Below are 23282 nucleotides of genomic sequence, written 5' to 3'. Positions count from 1 at the left end.
GCTGGTGTGTGAATGTGATATTTATGTCATTCTTCATGCATTTACACTGAATCAGGGGCATGTTATGTCAAGCATATTTTTGATAATACAAAATTCTGTAGTCTGTGTCAGGTATGAATATTTTATATTAGTCATTATTTCAGTCTGCATATGAAGTATAAACCTAATAAGATGTTCAAAAAAACATATAATTGTAATATTGCATGACTGTATGAAAACTGAAAAACACACCCATCAGCTTAGAAATAGGTTAAATAAACACTCTACAAGCCTACAGCTTGTGCTGTGCCTTTTCCCGTCGTGACAGACAAAAAAACATAATTTGGTGTTGGTGTTTTACGACCATGTGTAAAATATAGCTGTGCCTTAGGCCACCACCTCCAGCTATTGGGAAATTAACTCTGCAAATAAGCCATGTCAGATCATGTACAGCACATGGTGGCTAGAAACGCACGCTCTTGCCTTCCAAGGCCATGCAAGTAGAACACACCTGATGCAGGTCTAATGTCCTGTTCCTTGATGACGCCATGAAGGGGGATTTGTGAAAGTACCTTCTGAGCCAGATTAGCAGACGAGGCTCTGATGTCGGACGTCTCGCCCGGTCAACAATCACGGCTAAAGGTGACCCAACCCTGTTACAGCACAGGATCTTCATTCAAGGAAACATTTCAAATGTATAGGCATAAACCTGTTCTCGGAAGCGGATGGTAGTAGAAAGGATATTAGCCTACCTGTTTGACCACATTGATTCACACTAAAAGAGCACTTTTAAACTGGCCCAGCAGTGTTTGGGAAAACCAACTAAAAGACGTTTTTCTGGTGGGCCCAGTTATAATTAGGTTTCAGGGCAGAATTCTGGGCGCGTCTGATGTCATGTTCATACAGAAAGTATAGCCTAATAGCCTACATGATAAATTATGAAATAATGAGTGTATATAATTATGTTCATCAATTGTGAGTGTATATAATTATGTGCATTTCATACAATAAATTCATACGTTTTGCAATTCTATTTCTGTTATGCATTTATTAATAAATGATTCCATAGGCCTGCATTGTGGGTTGCTGTATGGATGCGCTCCAGCCCTACGGGCAAACCAGTAAGCAGAAACAAGTTGATCCCAGCGTGCGTGTACACGTGAAGCCCACGGGGGGCGTGGATAATCCTGGGGGTGTGGCATTCATGGAGGGAACTGGCCAATCACAGCACGGCAGTGATGGGATTTGCATTCACCACGTCAAGCAGGCCAGTCAATGGGATCAACCATCAACAACACTACTGGGGATGAATGGGATGAGAGAGGGAACAGATCACAGGAGATTAACTTTTGAGTTTATTTTCATTTTATTAAAGTCGAGGTGCAACTGTTTAGTGCAATTGTATTACGTCACATTTCTGGTGTGGTTTGGGGGGGGGGGGGGGGCGGGGGGGCACAACATGCACGAAATATTGAGGAGGTCTGACAAGATGCTTTTTCGCTTTGGAGATCTGTGTAGCATTGAGTATGGAGATAAATTGGTTTGTAGTACATCCAGAGTGCTATAAGCTGTAAGGCAGTACATATTGTTTTTGTTTGCTTTTGTTTTTTTTTTTCCTTCAAAAAAATTCTGCATGGATTCCCACACATAATAACTTATGTGAATAACTGTGTTGAGGAACACCAAAACAGTGCAAAAGTAATTCCTGTTGTTGCTGTTGTCGTCGTCGTCGTCGTCATCAGTGAATAGTCCATTTTGTGCGCTGCTCCGTTGTGTTGGAGGCAGCCATGTTGTGCTCAGTTCTTCCCAAGATCAACTCTGTGTGAGTGTCTGTCCAGTCTGTAGAGTGTATAGGTTTGTTTTTTGTTTTGTTTTCCTTTGCTCCTCTTGCAGTTTTTGCTCTAGCAGACCACATACAATAATTACACACCAAAAATACATACAAATCTCACTATCCCCTGTTAGTGAAGTTCCCTCCCCGTCCACACACGTTGGCCCCAGAAAACATGTGTTGGCTCCCCCATATTTCAATCCCATCTTAAATCCTTGTTTAAGAGTATGCACGTCGACTTCTCAGGGAAGGAATGACAATATCAAAGTTGCAACACTGAGGCATAACTATGCAAGGTTAACGCCAATCCCACCCCCCTCACTGGGAAAAAGAAATGATGTCTAAAGGTGAGTTGTTTTCTTTTTTCGGCTGTTTTTTTTTCTTTAAAAAAAAAGGTAACTAACTACGGTTCTGCACTCAACTGAACCACCCCATTCCAGATGGGTGTCCTCAACTGAATGGTCCATGATTTGTATGTCTTGTCTCATTTTCTGGGTTAGTCACCTACAAAAAAAAGTGCTTGTCCTTTTATTAAACACAGCTAGGGAAAAAATGACAACATTAACAAAAACCTAAACATAAAGGAAATATAACACTATAAAAAATGGAAGGGCAAATGTGGCAACAGCAGCACAATTTCCAGAGTCACTGTTGAGAGCATCAGACAGTTTTTTCCATCTTTTTTTTTTCAGGAACACAAAAAAAGCCCCTTACGCATGCGAGCTGATTTTTTTTCCCTCCCTCATCACGGGCACAGATTCAGCGGGAGATTGTTCTTCTCGTTTACCGTCCGAGCTCGGGCTCTCCCGAGCCGCCGCCCAGGATCTGTGGCTACTGGCTCAGTCCACATGCAGTCGCGTAGCGTCGCCGTCATTGATTGTCAGAGGCAGATAAAGCTCCTGAATGTTGAGCATCGACACGGCGCTGTTGACGTCTCTGACGATTAAATATGTGCAAAGAAACAAACAAAACAAACAGAAGACAAAAAAAAAAAACAATCAACGGAAAAAAATCGACCAAAACAAAAACAGCTTGCGTCAGCTTGCGTCCCGATTTCCAATGACTAGTTATCCCTCCACTCCTCGTGTGTCATCTGTGATTGTGGCACGTCTCGTATCTTTTAAAAAGTTGAGTCACTTCACAGTATAGTGTAGGTTTTTTTTGTGTGTTTCTCTTCCGATGTCGGATGTCAGCCACTACATCCAAGCAACTTCACCCTCCTACTCCACCCTTCGTCCTCCTCATCCTCCCCTCCACCCCCTCCTCCTCTTCTCTCTCTCTTTTGCGGCTCCAGAGTTAGGCGGAGGGGCCCGTGCCCTGGTTGGGGGGTGGAAGGCTCTGTACGGGGGCCTGGGGCCCCCCCAGGATCCCAGGTTGGGTGCCCGAGGTGGGCGAGCCCGTCTGCACCTGGGCCTGGAACTGGGCGAGCTGCTCGGGACTGGCCAGGTTCTTCAGCAGGTTGTTCTCCTGCTCCAGCTGAGAGTTCCGCTCCACCAGCTCCTTGATCTGCTCCTTGAGCACCTCTACTTCCTCTCGCACGGCGTACATCAGGTGACTCTTTACCAGGTCCTGATCACGGGAGAGAGAGAAAGGGGGAGTGTTAACGGTCTTGTAAGTCATTCAAAAAGGGGGGGATACAGACTCCCAAAATTAATAATGAAAAAAAAAAAAGTAAAGAAAGAAATAAATTTTTCAAATATAACATGATATGAAATCAACACTTTACACTATGCTAATCTTATGGGCATCAATTTCAGAAGTATACAAATATCCAACAATGTTAGCCTGGTGTATTTTGGGAGGGGTAAAGTGTGGAGGCATTTGGTACTGAATCTGTGCATCCCTATTCACGGGGACTGCCTTCAGGAGAGTCAAAAAAGTACAAAATGTTCCTGCTTCCACGGGGAGGAGCCAATCCACTGCCAAGTTATTTATACCGGGCCAGTCTACAGTATGGCGCTCACTTTGCCTGGCAACAGCGGTCAACGGACACGCAGAGACGCTCGGTCTCAAGTCCAACAACAATAAACACTGTTCTCAGAACTTCGCCCAACTTCACTAAACGGCAATCATCTTTTCCTCCATCCTTCACAAGACAATTTCAGCATGAAGACCATTCAACATCACCCTAGCGCCTAATTGAGGAATCCTACAACTGCGGGGAGAACACCTGTCTGGTTGTACAAAGACTGAGCAACATCCACAATGCCTCGCAATTCATTTTGCATATTGGTAAACAACATCAAACGAAACCGAAACCGTTGCCTATTGTAAAAGTCATCACGTGTGTTACAGTAAATCGACGGACTTCCAGAAGGAGAACTGAAAAGGTGAATGCACCTTTGATCACATAGCCTAGATCGGTAGCCTGGTTTATGATTTGTTTAGCAGCACCGTCATACAGATGCAAAATAGCACTAAAACAGCCATCAAATAGATAATGTTAAAGCCTAACACATTAGCATCATAGATGTCTTTTGTTTTGTGCGCAATTATGTAACGCTGGCAGCAATCGCTGATAAGCCTGTGGCGATCTGTGGTGGATTGAGCTCATGTGGAGCTATATACACATCTGAAACCCATTTGAGATTAAATAAGGAATGAAACAGAGAAATAAACTCTGGGAATTGTTCCAGAGGCACTTACCATGGCTTGCTCGATTTTATTGTCTATGGCCACCACACTGGCACCCGAAGAACTGTAAGGAGAAATGAAACGGGGACAAATTAATGCATATTCTCTAGGCTCATATTGTAACAGTTCATTCATTCTCATCCAATCCCTGCATTTGCGAGAGTGCGAGGTCCCTGATTCCATTTGCCTACACCATTGCATAACTCCACGAGAGCGACCTTCTATCTCAATGAAAGAAATACACCAGTCGCTTTACATCAAAGACCAAACGCTGCCTTCTATATCCCATGTGAAAAATATATGGTAGGCAACACACAATCCTACATATTTCCAGGAGCTGCATAGACATTTGAAAGGCAGGAGATTTGATGAAAAATCAACACACCGCTAAACAGATTGTCCCGAATAAGTATCACCATGTGCAAAAATCAAAGGAATGGTATATCGTAGCCTTTACAGAAAATGAAATCGCTTGTCTGCAGCGCAGTAAAGGATTTTTCGTTATGCGTTACGTTTTCGATAGCGTTATGCCCAGGCAAGTCAGCCAATGGGTGATGTTGGCACGTCTGTGAGAAATGCACCAGTCGTGCTGGCAGACAACAATGATACGGCCCTTTTATGCCGTAGCCTACCCATAACAAAATTAAGAGCATCCCCGACGATTGTCTTATTTAAGCACTGGATTGAAACAAATGTCAGCTACACATCTTATGAAACCCGATGACTGCATGGTTCATTCATTCGTTCGGTCAGAGGCAACCGCAAACTGGACCCATTTGTAGGCTATACGCTGTTGTGCTGCTATTTGCACTACAAATGCTTGTTAGTGAGATACATGTATATTTACCTATTGTCAAGTCTGACGGGTGAGGAATTGTCTGTGCCCAGAACAGACGACAAAAACGATATAGAAAAATTCCGCAACTGGCAAACACTAAGGTCCATCGCCACCGTGTAACATGGAGCATTCATTGTATTCCACCCATGAGTAGAAAAACACCAGCGTGTAAAAAATAGATCTATTTCAGAATACAAAATTATTATTCACATTCTTTTAAAAAATTGGGTTGTGTACCAGCCGCTTGGGCGAATTTACAAAAGAGCGGAGAGGAGCTCGGTACATGAGAGCGGCAAAGACCGGAGTCAGAGACTCTAAGCTCTGCTCCAGTGCAAGTCTGCGGACTGCCGAGCATTTGCATAATCTATTCAAGCATAACAGCAGACAGGAGAACGTCATTGGCTGTGAAGTTGGGACTACTTGACTAATCTATACGGTGACGCCCCCACCCGGCAGCTTCCCAAAGCTTTCGGTTTAATAGCCTACATTCAAACTGCCCATAACGAAACTGGGGAGAACCGGACGGAATGCGTGACTCCAACTGTTTGCAAATAAAGACACGACGTTTCAACGCCCTGTATTTTCTCACGCTTTAGCTAATAGGCCACTACAACTACATTCACTACAAACTCACGAATATAGCCTACCTTCCCAAAATTACAGGACAGTTACAATCAAAGTTGAAGTAGGCCTAGGCAAATAATGATTTAAGCAGCCCTAGGAAATGTCCATAAAATGCGGATCTGATCTATAGGCCTACCTACACATATAACTTTAATCTAGAAATGATACGATTTTTTATGGGAATAAAAGTGCTTTTATTTGTGCAGGTGTAAGGCAAGCAATGGTTTATGTAAACGTCCTGAAAAAGAGTCGCCCTCTGCCGGCTGTTCTTACAAGTTCAATGCCGTCACTGACAGTGATGCTTGTTCACCTACTTAAATTTCGGGTTGGGTTGGGGGGGGCTCAAACGGTCACTCCATAAATAATATCCATACGTTTTTGATGACATTCAGTGACAAACGAGAATATGTTTAAGGGGTGTTGTTCATAATCATCAGTGTGTGTGTGTGTGTGTGTAAAACAACAGGCAACGTCTCCGTGATGGAACATTATTTACGCTCGGAGTCACAAAAGGACACAATGTCCTCTCATTGTGTTACTGATCCACAGCGCATAAACACATTACAGCCAGGAGTAAATCACGTTCTCTTTGTTCTCAGACAAATGGGGGGCCATGAATTCCCTTCAGACATAAAATTCACTGACTCGATTGACTAGGGAGTAGGGACGTCTTTACTTTTGACTCCTTATCCAATTGCACTCTCAGCCTCATTCACTTAAGTAACAACAAAAAAAAATATCACCTCGGTCACTCACTCTCTCTCTCTCTCTCTCCCTTCTCACACACACACACACACACACACACACACACACACACACACACACACACACACACACACACACACACACTTGGGGCAAGGCCGCTCACCTCAGCTAAACTTCCACTGCCAGTCATAAAGGATTAGGCACATCACTGATGCTCATCTAGGGTCTTACGAGGGTCAACCAATCCTAAGGACCCCCGGAGGATCAAGTTATAATACCTAGTCCTCATTGTGTACATTGTGTACATTGGATTTTGAACAATGTAAGAGGTTAGTGGTTGGCTAAACCGGTAATTAGGAAAGGAATATGCCTCTCTGGCCAATAAATTAATATAGTATTTCCCATGGCATGTGACAAGAAAAACACACTTTGACAAGCGCACAATAAATCACTGCTGTCTGTGTGTGCAAAGGTGTATGCACATGAATAAAGTGTGTAACGTGTGTAAAGGTCAGGTCCAGTATTTAATGTTAGCATGTGCTTAAGAGTCTGTTTGCTACTGATTACATTGTGGTGGGAGGATTACAGCAGTCCAGCTTGTAGAAAAAGAAAATGGCTTCAGATAACCCATTTCTTGTCAAGTGAAGTGACTAACGCAAGCACCACGAGATGCAATACAAAGACAAGAGACTCATATCTCTTGCAGTGGATGGCAAACACTGAGAGAGATTAGGGATGCATTGCTTCCTCCCCAGGTGTGAGCAAGCAAGCAAGCAAGCAAGCATCAGTGGGTATCTTAACAAAGGACTAGCCTGAAGAAGGGCAGTCGCCCGAAACGTTACTTGGTGATTAAAACGGTTAACATGGAGCTCAGCTTTGTTCTCTCATATCCTAACAAAGGAGCCACCGAAGGAAAAACACCATTTCTAAGGTCTTGATGATGAGGACTGGCTACTTCATGTCATCTTATGACAGTAATGTCCTCCATGGGAGATATTAATGTAGAATTAGAATGGTCAGTGTCGGAGTGACCTCAATTAGGACGCAGTGCCAGGCTGGTGCATGGAACAATTCAGGAGATTCGCAGAATCAGTCATAACTGCGTTTGTATCTAGATAATGATCTCTCAACGCAGCTCTTCGTCAGCGAGGACTTAACACAGAGGGGTCAGCAGCAGCAGCAACGCTGGCAGTTTTTTTTGGTTTAAGGGGGTCAGAAAGACAAAATCTCTTTTGTTTGGACACACAACTAATCTCACTGGGGTTAGCAGTCGAGAGAGTGCTCGTCAATACTCGAGAAGAAGGGAGAGTGCTGCGTGGCTGATGAATTGCCTGGCATTTCACTCAGCTCGTTGTGTTGCAGACCATGGCACAATCTGAACGCAGAGATTGGGTGGGTGCGGGGGGGGCGCTGTGGCGCAACAGGCTACAGCGCTCGTGCCATGTACGGGTCCGAGTGCCCACGGGGTATGACCTGCGGTCATTTCCCGATCCCACCCAATCTCTCTCTCCCACCTCTGTCTCTCTCTCTACTGTCCTACATGAATAAAGGCAAAAAAGATATTCTTTAAAAAGAGATGGGGGTGGGGGTGGGGGTGGGGGTGTGGGTGGTCATCTCTACTGGGTGAGACAAAAGCAACGCAGCGCTTCTCTAGAAAGATGGATCGACTCACTCTCACTTTATTAGAGACGAGATGTTTTTGCTGAGACAAGGTGCAGAGAAGTGGTCTTCAAGTAAACGGGCGTGGGGATAAAGGCTAGTGGGAAGCTCATGGGCACACAGGTGTTTCATAATGGCATGATTACCATGGTTACAGTCAGGAGAGGAATTGGATGTGGAGAGGCACCTACTGGGTGGCCACAAAATCTGTGTGTGTGTGTGTGTGTGTGTGTCAAACACACATGTATGAAAATGTCTGTCCAGATATGCTTTTGATCAGCCAAGGGACTGGACGTGAACAGGTGTTAATTGGGGTGGCCGTTTCATGTGCATCAGTGTGTGTGTGTGTGTGTGTGTGTGTGTGTACACACACAACATGTGTATGAGGGCGTCTCTCCGGGGCACCTCAGTATAGGTGTTCTTCACATAAATAGGTGACTCATCCAAATTACACACTGAGGCTTTCTTTCCATGGCCGAGTCACTGAGATGGTTAAGCCGCTCAACGAGCTCCGCTCGTTAAAGAGTGTAGGAGGGCATCCTGGGACACACCTACACATCTATATATACACACACACACACACACACACACACGGGGAGAGCTCCACACTGTGGTCACTGGTTGCTGAGGGTGTTCTTCATGTGTTTCCATGTGATGTTGTTAAGCACCTTGAGGTCGGTTATACCAGGAACCAGGTATTGACCTGAAGCTGGAGTCAGTCAGAGGATCTCGTCTCTTCACGAGCGTTATTTGTGGGAATCAATGGGCGGCCGAAGAAAAGGAACTGGAAGTTGCGGTCATGTGTAGTTGCACATCTGTGATGTTTCTTTTGTTTGGGGTACAAAATAAAGATAACGAGCTCCAGACTGGAAGTCGTGGATTGCGGTGGTTTGCAACAAAGATACCGAGCTTGGTTGACTGGATGACGTGAACTGCGGGGGGGACGGTGGCTGGACTTGGAGGTCGGGCTAGAGTGGTCTTGGGACACATAAGGGCTTCAGACACTTGTGACATCACCATCCAAGGCTGATAATTGAGTTTGCGCCCATTCCGCCTCCAAGCTCGAAAACAAAACCCTCAGCCTAAAATTGGCTATGGTTGGGTCAAAGGTTACAAAAGCAAGGGGTCGAGGGAAGATACAATGATGTGAACCTCCCCTTGAAATGTAAGAAGGGTTTTCTTTGTCTAAGGAATGGTGTGAGACATTAATCCAATGTGGGACTGTGAAACAATTATTTTACTCTGTTGATGATGATGCTGAAAAAGGTATGGGCCTAGTCATTAAAAAAAGAGAAGAAAAAAAAAATCTCACAAACTAGGCACTTTTACCACCATTCAAGTTTGAACACACATGCTTGCCACTTGAACATTCTCATGCATGCATGCATGCTCAATACACAACAGTTTAGCCTCTGGTGTGGGCAGGTACCAAAAGCCCTCTGCAGCAGAGGATTTATTGCACTCATACCAACAGAGCAATTAGCACTGAAAAGCATCAAGGTGTTCTTTAGGTTCAGCTATGGTAAAGATTCATGAAATATGCCCATGGGCGATTGTCCTTCTTGACAGAACTAAGGCACATGAGTACATGATGTTCCAGCCTGGTTGTAGATCATCACGTGACCTTACAAGCCCCCACCACCCATACACACACACACACACACATTCAATATACATACATCCATACATACACACACACACTCAATATACACACACACACACACATACACACAAACACACACACACACACACACGCATACATACACACACACACACACAGACAACGAAAGATGAAAACAACAACATCTCCAATCTAATCAAACATCAGTAAATATTCCAAGCAGTTCAGCCTGAGGTGTGACATTAGGTGAGAACCCAACCCCAAACCTCCAGATGAACTTGCAAGCATCTCCACCAACAAGACCACCGTCCATCACCCATCATTCATCTGCTCCCTCAAAATAAACCCCCGTTTCTACCTCTACAGCCAACTCTGACCTGGAGAGCCCAACAGCAATCACACACCTGGAGAATTAGTTTGTTTGTTTGTTTGTTTGTTTGTTTTACCTCAGAAGACGCTGCTCCAGTTCCCAGAAGAGCAGCTTCAGGGCCATGCTGTCCGTGCTATGGCCCTTGCTCTCCACAAGCCCCTTCTCTCTCATTGAGGTATATGGCGGTTAGTGGTCCTTCACCGAAAAAAAAAAAGCACCCCCAGCAGCAGTGGCTGCAGCTGCCGTCGATTTCTCCGCAACTTCCCGACCCCCCGACCCCGCACCCTAAAGCCACCTAACGACCCCCGCAACCCTTCGGGTCGCACAGTAGTCCGGACCGTGTCCCTCTCATACACACACACACACACACGCTCCCCCCAAAAAACAGAGTGACACCGGTGGGGGGGGGTGAAACTCCTACGTCCTGAGTGAGTGAATGTGTGTGTGTGCGTGTGTGTGTGTGTGCGCCCGAGTGTGTGTATGTATGCTGCTAATTGTGCTCCTACTGAGCCTCTCCTAAGCTTGTCACTCCCTGATCAGTGAATGGGGAGGGCGAAAAGGCGAGGGCAAAGCCGTGACGTCACAGCACAGCCGAGCCTCTCTGTTGCCGCGGTTATGTAAACAGACAACGCCGACGACGGCACTCAGCCAATCAGGCGCTCTGGTGTGGACCACACACCCTACAGAGCGCCGCCTTTCTTTCGCCTCTCTCTGTAGCGAGCGCTGTATACGGTATGCGCTGCGGGAGGATCCTTGAACGCCCTGAGGAAGAGCCTACTGTAGGTGTGGGACCGGCCATTCTTATCTGACTCTCCTATCTGCTCCGTGTCGTTAGATCAAGAAAAGAGAACCAATTGCACCTGTCAGTCACTCAGTCAGTCAGTCAGTCTCTCTGATCAGCCCACCCTCAACCCCAACCCCCACCTCACAACCATCAATAGGGTGTTTATATTTCAGGGGATGTCAAGACTACGGGCTAATATAACGAGATTTGATTAATTTCATCCCCCCTCCTTCCCAAAACATTCCTTCTCTCTCTTCGTCCATTGTCTTTCTCCACGGATCAAGCGTTCCTTGTTTTCCCCATTGCGTTTTTTCCTGCCTTGCTCTTAGGTATGGTGAAGAACATGCAGTGTGGGCTCCCCCCCACGAGCCCATGCTACTCCTGTCGCTTCACATCAGTGTAGGCCAATGCACAGCACGCACACACACACACACACACACACACACACACACACACACACACACACACACGGTATAGAACGCTGCTTAAGAACAACATGGCGGATGGCACATGCACTCCCACGCGCTCCCACAGATGCAGACACAAAAAAAAAACACTTTAGAGCGCATGCGCATCATGGACGCACTGACACACACACACACACACACACACACACACACACAGAGGCTACTGACCAGGGGTTGGGCGAAACCGAACCGTTTACAACACTGCAAACACAGAGGGGCGGGGGGGTGAAGCCTTGAGAAAAAAAAAAAAAACCGCTTACAGTTGTGGGCAAACATGGCGGGATAAAAATAAAACCAAGGCTGACAAAGAGCACAAACAGAAAGAGATCCGCACCGCGGGACGGAGAGTGGGACGGGGCAAAGCTACGCAGTCACCTGCAGTGCAGCCAGCCACTTCTATAAACTCTCACTGGTGATATGGATGGCTCCATATGAGAACTCCTAAAGCACTGACTTTTTAACTAATATTTGATAGATATTTATATTGCATTAAATTCCTTTTTTTCCCCCCATAAAGTTACATTTTAATGATATTCTGACCTCCAATGGCACTCTAAATCAAATTCCGGATATCGGGAGCAAATGAATGAATTTCCCCCTCAGTCATGCTACACGGTCTTCGACTCGGCAACTTCGTTCCATGGTCAAATGCCAATCATTCTCGCTGGCGTGTAATTAACAGCCTACCCCCTGTGGTTAGACACATTTCTCCTGTGGTGAAACACAGAGTGGTACCAGGGGCCCTGAAGGCGGGAGGGTCAGAGGTCATCTGTGGGCCCTCGTTAGGCTGAGAGTTGTGGACGGGAGGGGGTATTGGGGCACAAAAGTAGGTCTTGAGGGAAAGGAGGAACAGACGAGAAAGTTGGCCATTTTCTTTGGTGCTATCGGTCGCTCATATGTTGGGTTACTGTAATGGAAGCTGGAGAGAAAGGAGTGGCTGTTCGGCGAGCTGATGGAATTGACACCTGCGCACAATATCAACCAGTCAACGACACCTGGGGCGACTCATCGGGTGAAAGATTTATGGCGCGATGTTCCGACAAGCAAGGGAGTTCGTTGCAACGGCCAAATTCCCAACACTGGGAATTTTCCCAACACTGGGAATTTGGCCGTTGGGTTCTCCTCGGCCGCCTCTACAGTAACTGCAGCTGTGGCGTGTCCATTGTTTCCCGTCTCCTCGCCGTCGTCTCTCGCCCTTCTCCGTCCCTTTTCCCTCCATCGAGCAGATGCTCGGAGACGAGGAGCGCCGGGCGTAAACAGCTTACCGTCACGCCTCCGCCCCCAGAGCACCAATCACGGCTCAGGAACACATATCCAGCCTCGTCTCGGCCAATGGCCGGCCATCCCGTGCCTCTTCGGCGTCCAATGGGAAGCGGGCGTGGGTGGAGGGTCAGAGCGATGGGTAAGCGGGCGAGGGCGGGGGTTCTCATGGCCCGCACGTAAACTACTGACCTAGTACATTTTGTACTTTGCATGGTTGTGTACTTTTGTGTAGTTCCGTGCGAGTGTGTGCGACAAAGCGTATGGATGTGTACGAGAGGTCAGAGGATGGGGGTGGGGGTGGGGGTGGGGGTGGGTGGTGCGGGGGGCTTTGTTGGATGTTCTTTGACGGCTGTACACATTGGGATTCGCACGGATAACCCAGATATTATCTAACCATCAGAAACGGACAGGCGGCAAGATGTAGGTGACAAAAACAAACGTGCCAAAACAAAACATGGCTGGCCACTCTCTCTTCCAGGGTCTTTAGAATACAGCGTGGGAGAAAATTTGTGGAGGAATTGTTCGCAAGATAAAAAAAATAATTAACAAGTAGTTGTGAGCATGTTGGTCTACGTGGGTGTGTTTGTGTGGGTCTGCGTGACGCGTGTGCTTGTGCTTGTGTGTGTGTGTGAATCTTGAGGGTATGTTCTGTGTGGGAGAGAAGAGAGACAGTGATGTTGCTCACGGAGTGCGAAGATGAGAAGTGAGGCAAAGGAGAAACGCACAAACCTGGGCGGATGAGTCAGTCAGTGCCGAGCGTGTCTGTAGAGATGCTTATGAAGTGTGTTATTGTTGTTGTACATGGGACAGAAATAGGTTCGCTATTTCTGGTGTGTGTGAAGTGTATGGTAGTAGTGGCCGTGTGTGTGCATATGAACGCGTGTGTGTGTGTGTGTGTGTATGTTCTGCAGTATATGGGGGAGGGGGGGGGGGGGGGGGGGGGGGGCGATAGAGATAGAAATGGATAGCGAGAGGCTCTACCTTATATAACCTGCCCTAAGCCATGACGACAACTAGTGATGCTATTTACTCAGAAGCGCTTTTCCAGACAAGTCTTGACACAGACTTTACTTGCATACCTTCTAAAACCTGCATGTCATGATATGTATACAATGTTTACGTGTGTTGAGTTAATAAATACAAACATCAACAAAAGAGCAAAAGTACGAAAGAATTTCGAAAACGAAAGCCCTACCTAAAAAAAAAAGTAATTAAAAATAAATAATGAAGTCCTCAAAGGGACCCAGAGTTTTAAAGGGTGCATGATATGAACAGTGCATGTACAGTACAGTGTACATGACGGTCTGTGCCATGCCTGACTACACGTGACCCATCTCCGCCTCTTCCTCCGCCTCCTCCATTTTGAGTCCTGCCTCCCCCGCACCACGCCCATTTACAGTAGCGACAAAACAATACACAAAATGGCGGGCCGTCAAGGCGCAAGCGCAGTTGGCCCCCCCGACACACAGAAATGGCAAAGATTACGCACACGCACGACCCAGTGCCCATTATGTAATCTGAGCGGAGGAAGTGACATCAGAGAGGCTAGGGGGCAGCTGGGCACACATAACGCGACATGAAAAACGATGCCCTAAAAGGTTCTTATAAAAAAAAAAAAGAGCGGAAAATTCACAGGACCAGAAAGCGGGAACAGGATGGTAGAGTTCGCCCGAGAAGAGATAGGAGGTCCAAAACGAGATCTAACTTTTGATCCTTCCGATGGTGTCGCATAAGCTGTAACGGTGACTCAAATTCACCGCAGTGTGAGGATCCTCATTAAAGCAATGACTTGAGCTTCGTTAACCCAAAGTAGCGCCGCAAAGACCAGGAGTTCACAAGAGCGGCTGATAACGTCGCACAAAACTCCTGAAATGCTATGCAATTTAGAACAAAATATGAGGGACAAAAATCAATCCATGAAATGTTTGCAAACTGTGCAGATGAGTTTATGGGAGTGTGTGTGTGTGTGTGCCTGTGTGTGTGTGTGTTTGTGTGTGTGAGAGAGGAAGAGCGTGCTTGTGTGTGTCTGCGTGACCGAGTTTGACATCACGCATAAGCATGCTCCGCCGATCTCTCAACAAAGAGTGAGAAGAACCCACAAGCACAAGTTGTCCGTCTCTCTTTCTCTCTTTCTCTCCTTCTCTCTCTCCCCCTCTCTCCCTCTCTCTCTCCTTCTCTCTCCCTCTCTCTCCCTCTCTCTCCCTCTCTCTCTCCCTCTCTCTCCCTCTCTCTCCCTCTCTCCCTCTCTAGCGGCCGGTGAAGTGTGAGTAAGTGTTCCGCTCGGCTGGTCCAGGCCGCCCGGGGCTCTGATCCGCCATTAGAGTCGCCTGCTGGGTTACGTAAAGCGGACAGGGGGTATGGGGCTCTGCACCGGGGTGCTGCTGCTGCTGCTGTGTGTGTGTGTGTGTGTGTGTGTGTGTGTGTGTGTGTGTGTGTGTGTGTGTGTGCGAGAGTGTGTGTGTGTGTGTGTGTGTGTGTGTGTGTGTGTGTGTGTGTGTGTGTGTGTGTGTCTGTGTGAGAGAGAGTGTGTGTGTGTGTGTGTGTGTGTGTGTGTGTGTGTGAGAGTGTGTGTGTGTGTGTGTGTGTGAGAGTGAGTGTGAGCGTGTAAAAGTGTGCGTGACAGTGTGTGTGTGTGTGTGTGTGTGTGTGTGTGTGTGTGTGTGTCATGTCTGACACAAGTGTGTGTTTGTAGGAAAGTGTCTGTGCAAGCACATGTGTGTGCATGCGTGCGGGTGTGTGTGTGTGTGTGTGTGTGTGTGTGTGTGAGAGTATGTGCATATTCGTGTGTGTTTGTGTGCATGTGGCTCGGAGTGTGTCAGTGCGTGGGAGAGAGTTTGCATGTATATGCAGGGAAAGGGGCGGATTCAGAAGGTCCATTAAAGTTTTAACGAAACGAATAAAAAAAAGTCAAGAGCAGCAAGCGCAGCTCAAAATGCCACCCAAAGGACAGAGGTGCACCATGTGCTCAGCATCTGAACCACAGCAGCATCTAGACAACGAGGACATCTACAGAAGAAATGTTTAAACCTCACGATAACGGCCACATTTTGGGAAAACAAAACAAAACAAAAAAACACCCCTAAACTCCATTGCCGCGCCCCCAAAAGGGGCACACACACTCTATGGTACAATATAAAGAGCGCACGTTTGTGTGCGCGTTACATCACAGGGGAAAATGTCACTGCGGTTGCGGGTCTCTGCGAGCGCACATTACATCACTTTTTCCAGCAATGAGGATGCAACGTAGCGACCACACACTCATGCCACACTATACCATCATGGCAAAGCCATAGGAAAATACACAGCGGACCGGTTGGAGCCCATAGGGGCTATATGAGGTGGCTGAGCAGAGCCCATTCATTGTGGCTTCTGCAAATGAACAAAACGAAGGACAAAGGAATACGGAGTTAGTGCTACTGTTACTGCTGTATCTGGGCGGCTAAAAACAAACTAACCACTTCATTCCCCTCTTCTCAACCTCTTTCACCTCCTTTGAGTAAAAACGCGCAACCCCACCCCCACCCCCTCAATCTCCTCCTCTCCTCAGATACACTGTCAGGGTAGGGGGTGAAGGGGGGGCTATTTTTGTATATACTGTATGTGTGAGTCTGCACGCAAGGGCACCGCCCAGGATGCAAGAGGCAAAGGATTGTGGGTAGAAAGAGCTCGCTAAAATGATGACGTGGATGCAGTCTTGCAGAGTGCCTTCCCCCCTCCCCAAACACAGACACACACACGCAGGCAGGCACAAACACAGACAAACTGTGTTTGTCAATATTTACAAACACACTTCATGGCTGTGGGCAAATAAGCCTCACGTACACAATAAGGGAGGTGTACAAGGTATACAATACACATACTTGCATCTAAATGCCACTACACTGGTGCACCTGGGTTTCAACACACCCAAATATATCTACCTCTGTGTGAATGTGTGTGAGTGTGTGTGTGTGTGTGTGTGTGTTAATGCATAAATCGCATGCGTGCACAAGTGTGTGTGTGTGTGTGTGTGTGTGTGTGTGTGTGTGTGTGTGTGTGTGTGTGTGTGTCAAGTAGGTGTGTTTGTACGGTACATCCCTCACAGGTGTATGTGAATGTGTTATCCACAAACCAGTGAGTATGTGTGTGTGGCTTTGGCGATCACTGCTGAGGTATGCCTGTTGGCCATCTCAGTAGGCTGGTGCTGGTCTCCACGGCAACAGGACCGGATTGGCTACTGCTGATCGCTCACTTTGTTACATAACCAAGGCACCATATGGACCACTGGCCCCCCTTACTGTGTGTGTGTGTGTGTGTGTGTGAGAGAGAGAGAGAAAGAAAGAAAGAGAGATATGAAGAGATAGATAGAGAGAGAGGAAAAGGAAAAGAAAGAGAGAGAGAGAGAGAGAGAGAGAGAGAGAGAGAGAGAGAGAGAGAGAGAGAGAGAGAGAGAGAGTTGCCACACATCCGACAGCTCCATTATCATGTTTGAGGTTGGTGTGGGAACTCTCAGATAATAGACCACTGTACATACCCACACATTCAAGCAAGCACGCACACACACACACACACACACACACCTGCGCACACACAGAGATTGATTTCCAGCAACTGTGTCCATACGGTCAGATTATTTCACTCTCATTACTCTGTCTCTACATCGAGATAAGGCAGGGCGTCAGGCAATCCGTAATCTACAGCTGGTGCACAGACTCATCAACTGTGTGAGTGTGAGTGTGAGTGTGTGTGTGTGAGTGTGTGTGTGTGTGTGTGTGTGTGTGTGTGTTTAAGGGTTACTGGTTAGTACTGGTTCCTAGAGTGGGACAGAACATGAGGGATTAGGGCCGAGCCGTGGGGGGGGCTGCATATAGATCATGAATGGAACAGAAACACCCTGTGCTGCTGCTCATCACTACAGAGTTGTTGACTTAACAGACTTAACAGCGGTACAACAGGTAATCTCAAAAGACCCAACTCAAAACACCACCAAAAAAACAGCCACCTGCTTTAACAGGTCTAAAGATGTGTGTCAATTTCCTGTTTGTTTTTTGATGTTGTTGTTGTTGTTGGAAATCCAAAGAGAAAGTTGTTGTTGGAAATCCAAAGAGTATTTATTGCCTTCTGACAAACGGATCATGTAGCTAGCACTGCCCAATTGAACGTATCAGTGAGATAAGTTTGATGTGGCGATAATGATTTGGCAGCCTTGGCCATTTCACAACCGAAAGTAAACGTTGGTGCAGCTGACTGGCAGTGTTCCATCAGGAAGAAGATAAACAGTTGGCAACATGCCGCTTCAATCTCAGCTGTAACAAGTGTTATGGTGGTAATGGGGTATAGAGACTTAAAGAATACGAGTGAGCAGAAGTAAATAAGAGGTAGTAGTAAAGTGTGTGCGTGTTTGCGTGTGTGTGTGTGTGTGTGTGTGTGTGTGTGTGTGTGTGTGTGTGTGTGTGTGTGTGTGTGTCTGAAAAAGTGTGAGTATGTGTTTGTGTTATGTTGTGTGTGTGTGTGGGTGGGTGGGTGTGTGTCTGTAAGGGTGGCAGTGGGTTAGCGGATGAGAGTGGGACAGAACATTGGGGATTAGGATCAAGCGGTGGGTTTATTCTCGGACAGGGAGGGAGGGGTGGTGGGGGGTCTGGAAATGTCAGATACACACATGGGTGGCTTTCTTTTGTGTCTGAAAGTGTACAAGAGCGACTCCTTTGTGCATGCGTGAGAGTGTGTGTGTGTGTGTGTGTGTGTGTGTGTGTGTATGTATGTGCGTCTGTACGCGTGTGTCTGTGCGTCTGTGCGTGTTTTGCAAAATGTATCGAAGGGATGTTCTTGTTTTTGGATTTACCCATTTGGTCAGTAATCAGATTAGCCCTGCTGGCCTCCCCTGCTCCCCAGTACCCCACAAACTCAACCTGGACCCACAGGCCAGCAAGACGCACCCCAACTCTGGGCCTGCAGGGGGTATCGCTAGCCTGAATCCCGGCCCGAATTTAATACTGCCCAAGTCGGGAAATTCGGTCTGGCTTTGCTCCATTGACAAGCTTGTATCTACCAACTTGACACACTACCAACTTGACACACACCTCATACCTCATACTGGGTCACAGTACCAATCCTCAGTACATTCATGCACATCTTTATCTCTAGTATTTTACTGCTCCTTTAGTCATGTTGATTTGTTTATTTGCTTTGTATTTTCCTGTTTACATTGTAGTGTATGTTGTTGGGCGTGGTGTCTTAAGCTGCTGGGACCTTGAATTTCCCCTTGGGGATCAATAAAGTATCTATCAATCTATCTATGCCTGGCAGAGAACTGAATGTACCGATCAAATCGTCAGGGCGGGCTTTATACGTTGATTGTGTACCTTTGCCCCTCTGTCCATCACGTCACCTGAGCGTGCTTCAGTTGGTTTCATTTACAATAATAAGGCCATCAACAGAGAAGTAAGACATTAGGTTTCGCAATCACGTCTGTTGTAAAAACATGTTGACAGCGCAATAACTTTAAAAAACGAACATAAAACAGTGATTAAAGGATTTGCGAGAAGAAGGATGCTTTTGACCGTTCTCCCTACAGGATTCGTGGTAGACTATTTGTGTGCAGATGTGTGTTCACCTTGTATTGGTTGAAACACGCCCCACGATCCTAAAAAGACTGTTCTGTCCACCGGTCCTCATATTCTCATCACCACCTTTGATATTTCCCTGTTCAAAAATAGTTGAAACCTTTTTCAGACCGCGTCACCATGCACGAGTTGTCAGACAGTGTCAGTGAAGACAAGACGCAGTTAGAGTTAACTTATCAGCGATATCATGGAATGGCTTGAGCCTCACTTGGAAGTCTACGTGAATCCAAACAAGGCTTCCTTTCTGTTCCATACCACCTTCGTTACTTACGGCGACGGGAACACCCTCTTTGTCTAATTAAGGTGGACTGCATCTTGCAACGTTACTAATCACAGTGAAACCAAGTCAACATTCCCCCACCGTGAGTTCAAATAAGTCGGTCTTATTCAAATCAATTCATTTGGCAGCAGCTTATTATGTTATTTACCATCTCCTGTGATGTGGTGCTTGTCCTCTCAGATAAAGTAAACAAACTGTACCGGCTAAGTGAGAACAGCTGCTGTACAGTTTGCCATCTGACCATCTGTTAGCATGATGGACATGGGGAGGAGGGGAGGGGGGCCAGAGACAAAGGAACCGGGGAGCGAGAGAGAGATACCTTGGCTTAATGTAAAGAAGGGAGGAAAGCTGTGATTGAGGGATGAAGAGGAAAAGAATGACAAAGAGATAACGGTGGGCAAAGCGTAGAGAGAGGAGGAAAGAGCGTGACTAAAGGAGAAAGAGTTACTGTGAAAGAGTGATGTGTGCATGTGCACGGCAGACCTTCAGGTAAGGAAATGGCACATGGAAATAAGCACACCGAGTACTTCTGTGAGAGAACAGAGAGAAAGAACGAGAGAGAGGGGGAGGGAGAGAGGGGGAGGGAGAGAGAGAGAGAGAGAAAGAGAGGATGGGGAGAAATAAAGAGAGAAAGAAAGAGAAAGAAAGAGAGCAAGAGAAAGAGAAAGAAAGAGAGCAAGAGAAAGAGAAAGAAAGAGGATGGCGGGAAAGAAAGAGAAAGTGTGTGAGTGGAAGAGAGAGAGGGAGAGAAAGAAAGAGGGGAGAAAGAGGGCACGAAAGAAAGAGGAGAGAGAGAAAAGAGAGAGGATGGAAAGAAAGAGTAAGAAAGAAAGGAGAGAGAGCACGCAAGAGAGAGAGAAAGAAAGAGAGAGAGAAAGAGAGAGAGAGAGAGAGCGCAAGAGAGAGAGAGAGCGCAAGAGAGAGAAAGAGAGAGAGAAAGAGAGAGAGAGAAAGAGAGCGAGAGCTTCAGGTAAAGTCAAGAGCGATGGAGAACAGATAGAGAATGGTGAAGGTCATGTCAACACAGGGGAAGGCAGTGAGAGTGAGCCCACTGTGTATGTACAGCGCATCTGTAACCTGGTCCGTGTGGGAGCCGGTTACAACCGGTCTGCTCTGCCAATGTTCTTTACAGCTCCCGCCGAGTCACACAGGCTCAGCACAGACACCATGCTTCTCACACACACACACACACACACACACACACTACACACACACACACACACACACACACACGCTCACTCTATACAGAAATGTATGCACAGACTCTGTACAAAGCAAGACACACACACACACACACTCTCTACACAAAAATGTACACACACTCACTCTATACAAAAATGTATGCACAGACTCTATACAAACACACACAAAGATAAGCAAAGACATCTCCCTTTCAGCACTCACACATAGTTGCACATCACGTGCAAACTAAAGTGTGATTTATCAGCCTACATATATTGCAATACTTAACTATACCTGGATATAGCATGTTACCAACGAGGACATGTCATTTAGACTAATCTTTGCAACCATGAAGCCATGAAAAGGGTCCATTCATGACGCTCCCTTCCAAATCAGCCGTGGGACAACAGCCTTGCATATGTCTAAAACACCTGACTATGACGCAGCGTGATACAATGGGCTATTGGAAGCATTAGCCATCAATTTGCTGTATGCTGCCACGAGCTCCATGTGGAATTTGACTCCATTATGTATAGGCCAAATTCCATAAGGAGCACAAGCACAAAGACAAACACACACATCTGCACGCACGCACACAGGACACATTCTCTCATAAGCACACACACTCTCAAAATGCACCTCAGCTACCATGGTAAAAATACCCCCTTCACCCTCCTATAGTTGTTCTTCATTCCAGGACTACCCCTCCATAAACACACACACACACACACACACACACACACACACACACACACACACACACACACACACACACACACACACACACACACACACACACACACACACACACACACACACACACACACACACACACACACACACACACTCTCTGGCGGGCACGCGGTGCTGGCACGTGAAGTCTGTCGCTTGCGCATCATAGAAACGCGAGACGAACGTGCCGAGTTGAAGATGAGAGAGCGAGGGAACAAATGGGAGAGGGCACGGAGAGAAAGAGAACGAGGGGAAGAGAGAGAGGAAGAGCGGAGGAGGGAGGAAGCGAGGGAGGGAAGAGTTCTCACTCATTAGATACAGAAAATGATCCAGCCATCACACATATTCAAACTTGTGTGCAAACAAACACACACACACACACACACACACACACACTACTTCGCATCTCTCCTTCTCAGCGCTCTCTCTTCTAACAGGCGAAGCAATCGGAGCTCCAGGCGATGAAACACAAAATCAGCATCTCCACCCCACTCCAGCTCCATCCCCATCCCCTCCCACCCCACCCCACCCCACTCCAGCTCCATCCCCATCCCCTCCCACCCCACCCCAGCTCCAGCTCCATCACCATCCTCCTCAGCCCCAGCACCACCCACATCCCCGAGGTCTGTGATATGCCAGCCCAATGTTCCCACGTTCCTGAGTGAGCAAGCCACATACTGACAACCCAACACACACACACGGCTAGATGCGTGCACACGCACAGGCATGCACATATATACACACAGACGCATACTCGCACACTCACACACACACACTCACACACTCAGACACACACACACACTTCAGAGCGCAGCAGAGCAGCAGCCAAGCCGAGAAAGCACAGTGAGCGTCGGTCACGTTTCCGAGATGGTCACGTTGGAGGGCAGAGAGAGAGAGAGAGAGAGAGAGAGAGAGAGAGAGAGAGAGAGAGAGAGAGAGAGAGAGAGAGAGAGAGAGAGAGAGAGAGGGATCTCGCTCCAAAGCCAAAAGCATTATTTCAGCAGGAACACTGGGGCGCCCTACATGCACCACAGCCTCAAAGGAGGCGGCGGCAATTAAGCGGGCCAGAGGTCCGGTCCTGGCCCACTTCAGCCAAGATTCCCCTCTGATTGGATCTCCCGCACTAATTAAACAAGTGTAGAAATTGCAATGGTCTAGTTTGGTTCTTCCTGGTAACGTTAAAGGAAGGAATTAGGATTACTCACCCACCACCACCACCAATGTATACAGGCCTATAATAACCTGTAAAATGTCAAGCAAGCTGCTAATAGAACTAGTAAAAAAATTTTTTTTTTTAAAAATCAGAATGCATCATTCCAACTATACCTACCTGAGTCTTAAACTTGATGCAAAATGATTAGCCAGGCACTGTTTAACATCAGGCAGGGAGACACTTATGATTCGGTGTGATCTGCTGACATCTCCATAAGTTCAAATAACCACAAATGCACCTTGACCAGAGAGAGAGAGACACTGACGCAGAGACATGGGACTAATCTAACAGTAAACGAGGAGAGTGTGTTTTTGTTCTAGCCGTCAGCCTCGCGTTCTCATCGTGTTCCGAGTCACGTTTTCGTGTGTCGGCGGCCAAGCCCAGAGGAAGTGAGGTCGCTGAGAAAGCCCTGCCTGAGGTTATTCTACGTGCACTTCCCCAACGGTAGACAGGCAGACCGGCAGACAGACGTGTATTACCGCTGCTGCTGCTGCAAAA

General features: G+C 47.0%; 1 protein-coding gene across 1 annotated transcript in view; it reads right to left on the bottom strand.

Moving 5' to 3' along the window:
* Positions 1 to 1338: 1338 nt before the first annotated feature.
* Positions 1339 to 23282, bottom strand: part of LOC134071041 (TSC22 domain family protein 1-like) — a 37282-nt gene continuing 15338 nt past the window's right edge. Inside the window, exons 2-3 of the mRNA XM_062527604.1 lie at positions 4457 to 4508; positions 1339 to 3379 (exon numbers count right to left, since the gene is read on the bottom strand). Of these exons, the coding sequence (XP_062383588.1) occupies positions 3107 to 3379; positions 4457 to 4508 (325 nt within the window). The 3' untranslated portion in view covers positions 1339 to 3106. The remainder of the gene's footprint in view (positions 3380 to 4456; positions 4509 to 23282) is intronic.

This window comes from Sardina pilchardus, chromosome 23, assembly GCF_963854185.1.
Source record: "Sardina pilchardus chromosome 23, fSarPil1.1, whole genome shotgun sequence".
Classification (NCBI taxonomy): Eukaryota; Metazoa; Chordata; class Actinopteri; order Clupeiformes; family Clupeidae; genus Sardina; species Sardina pilchardus.
The sequence above is the reverse complement of the archived record's forward strand: the minus strand, read 5'-3'. Positions and strand labels throughout refer to the sequence as shown.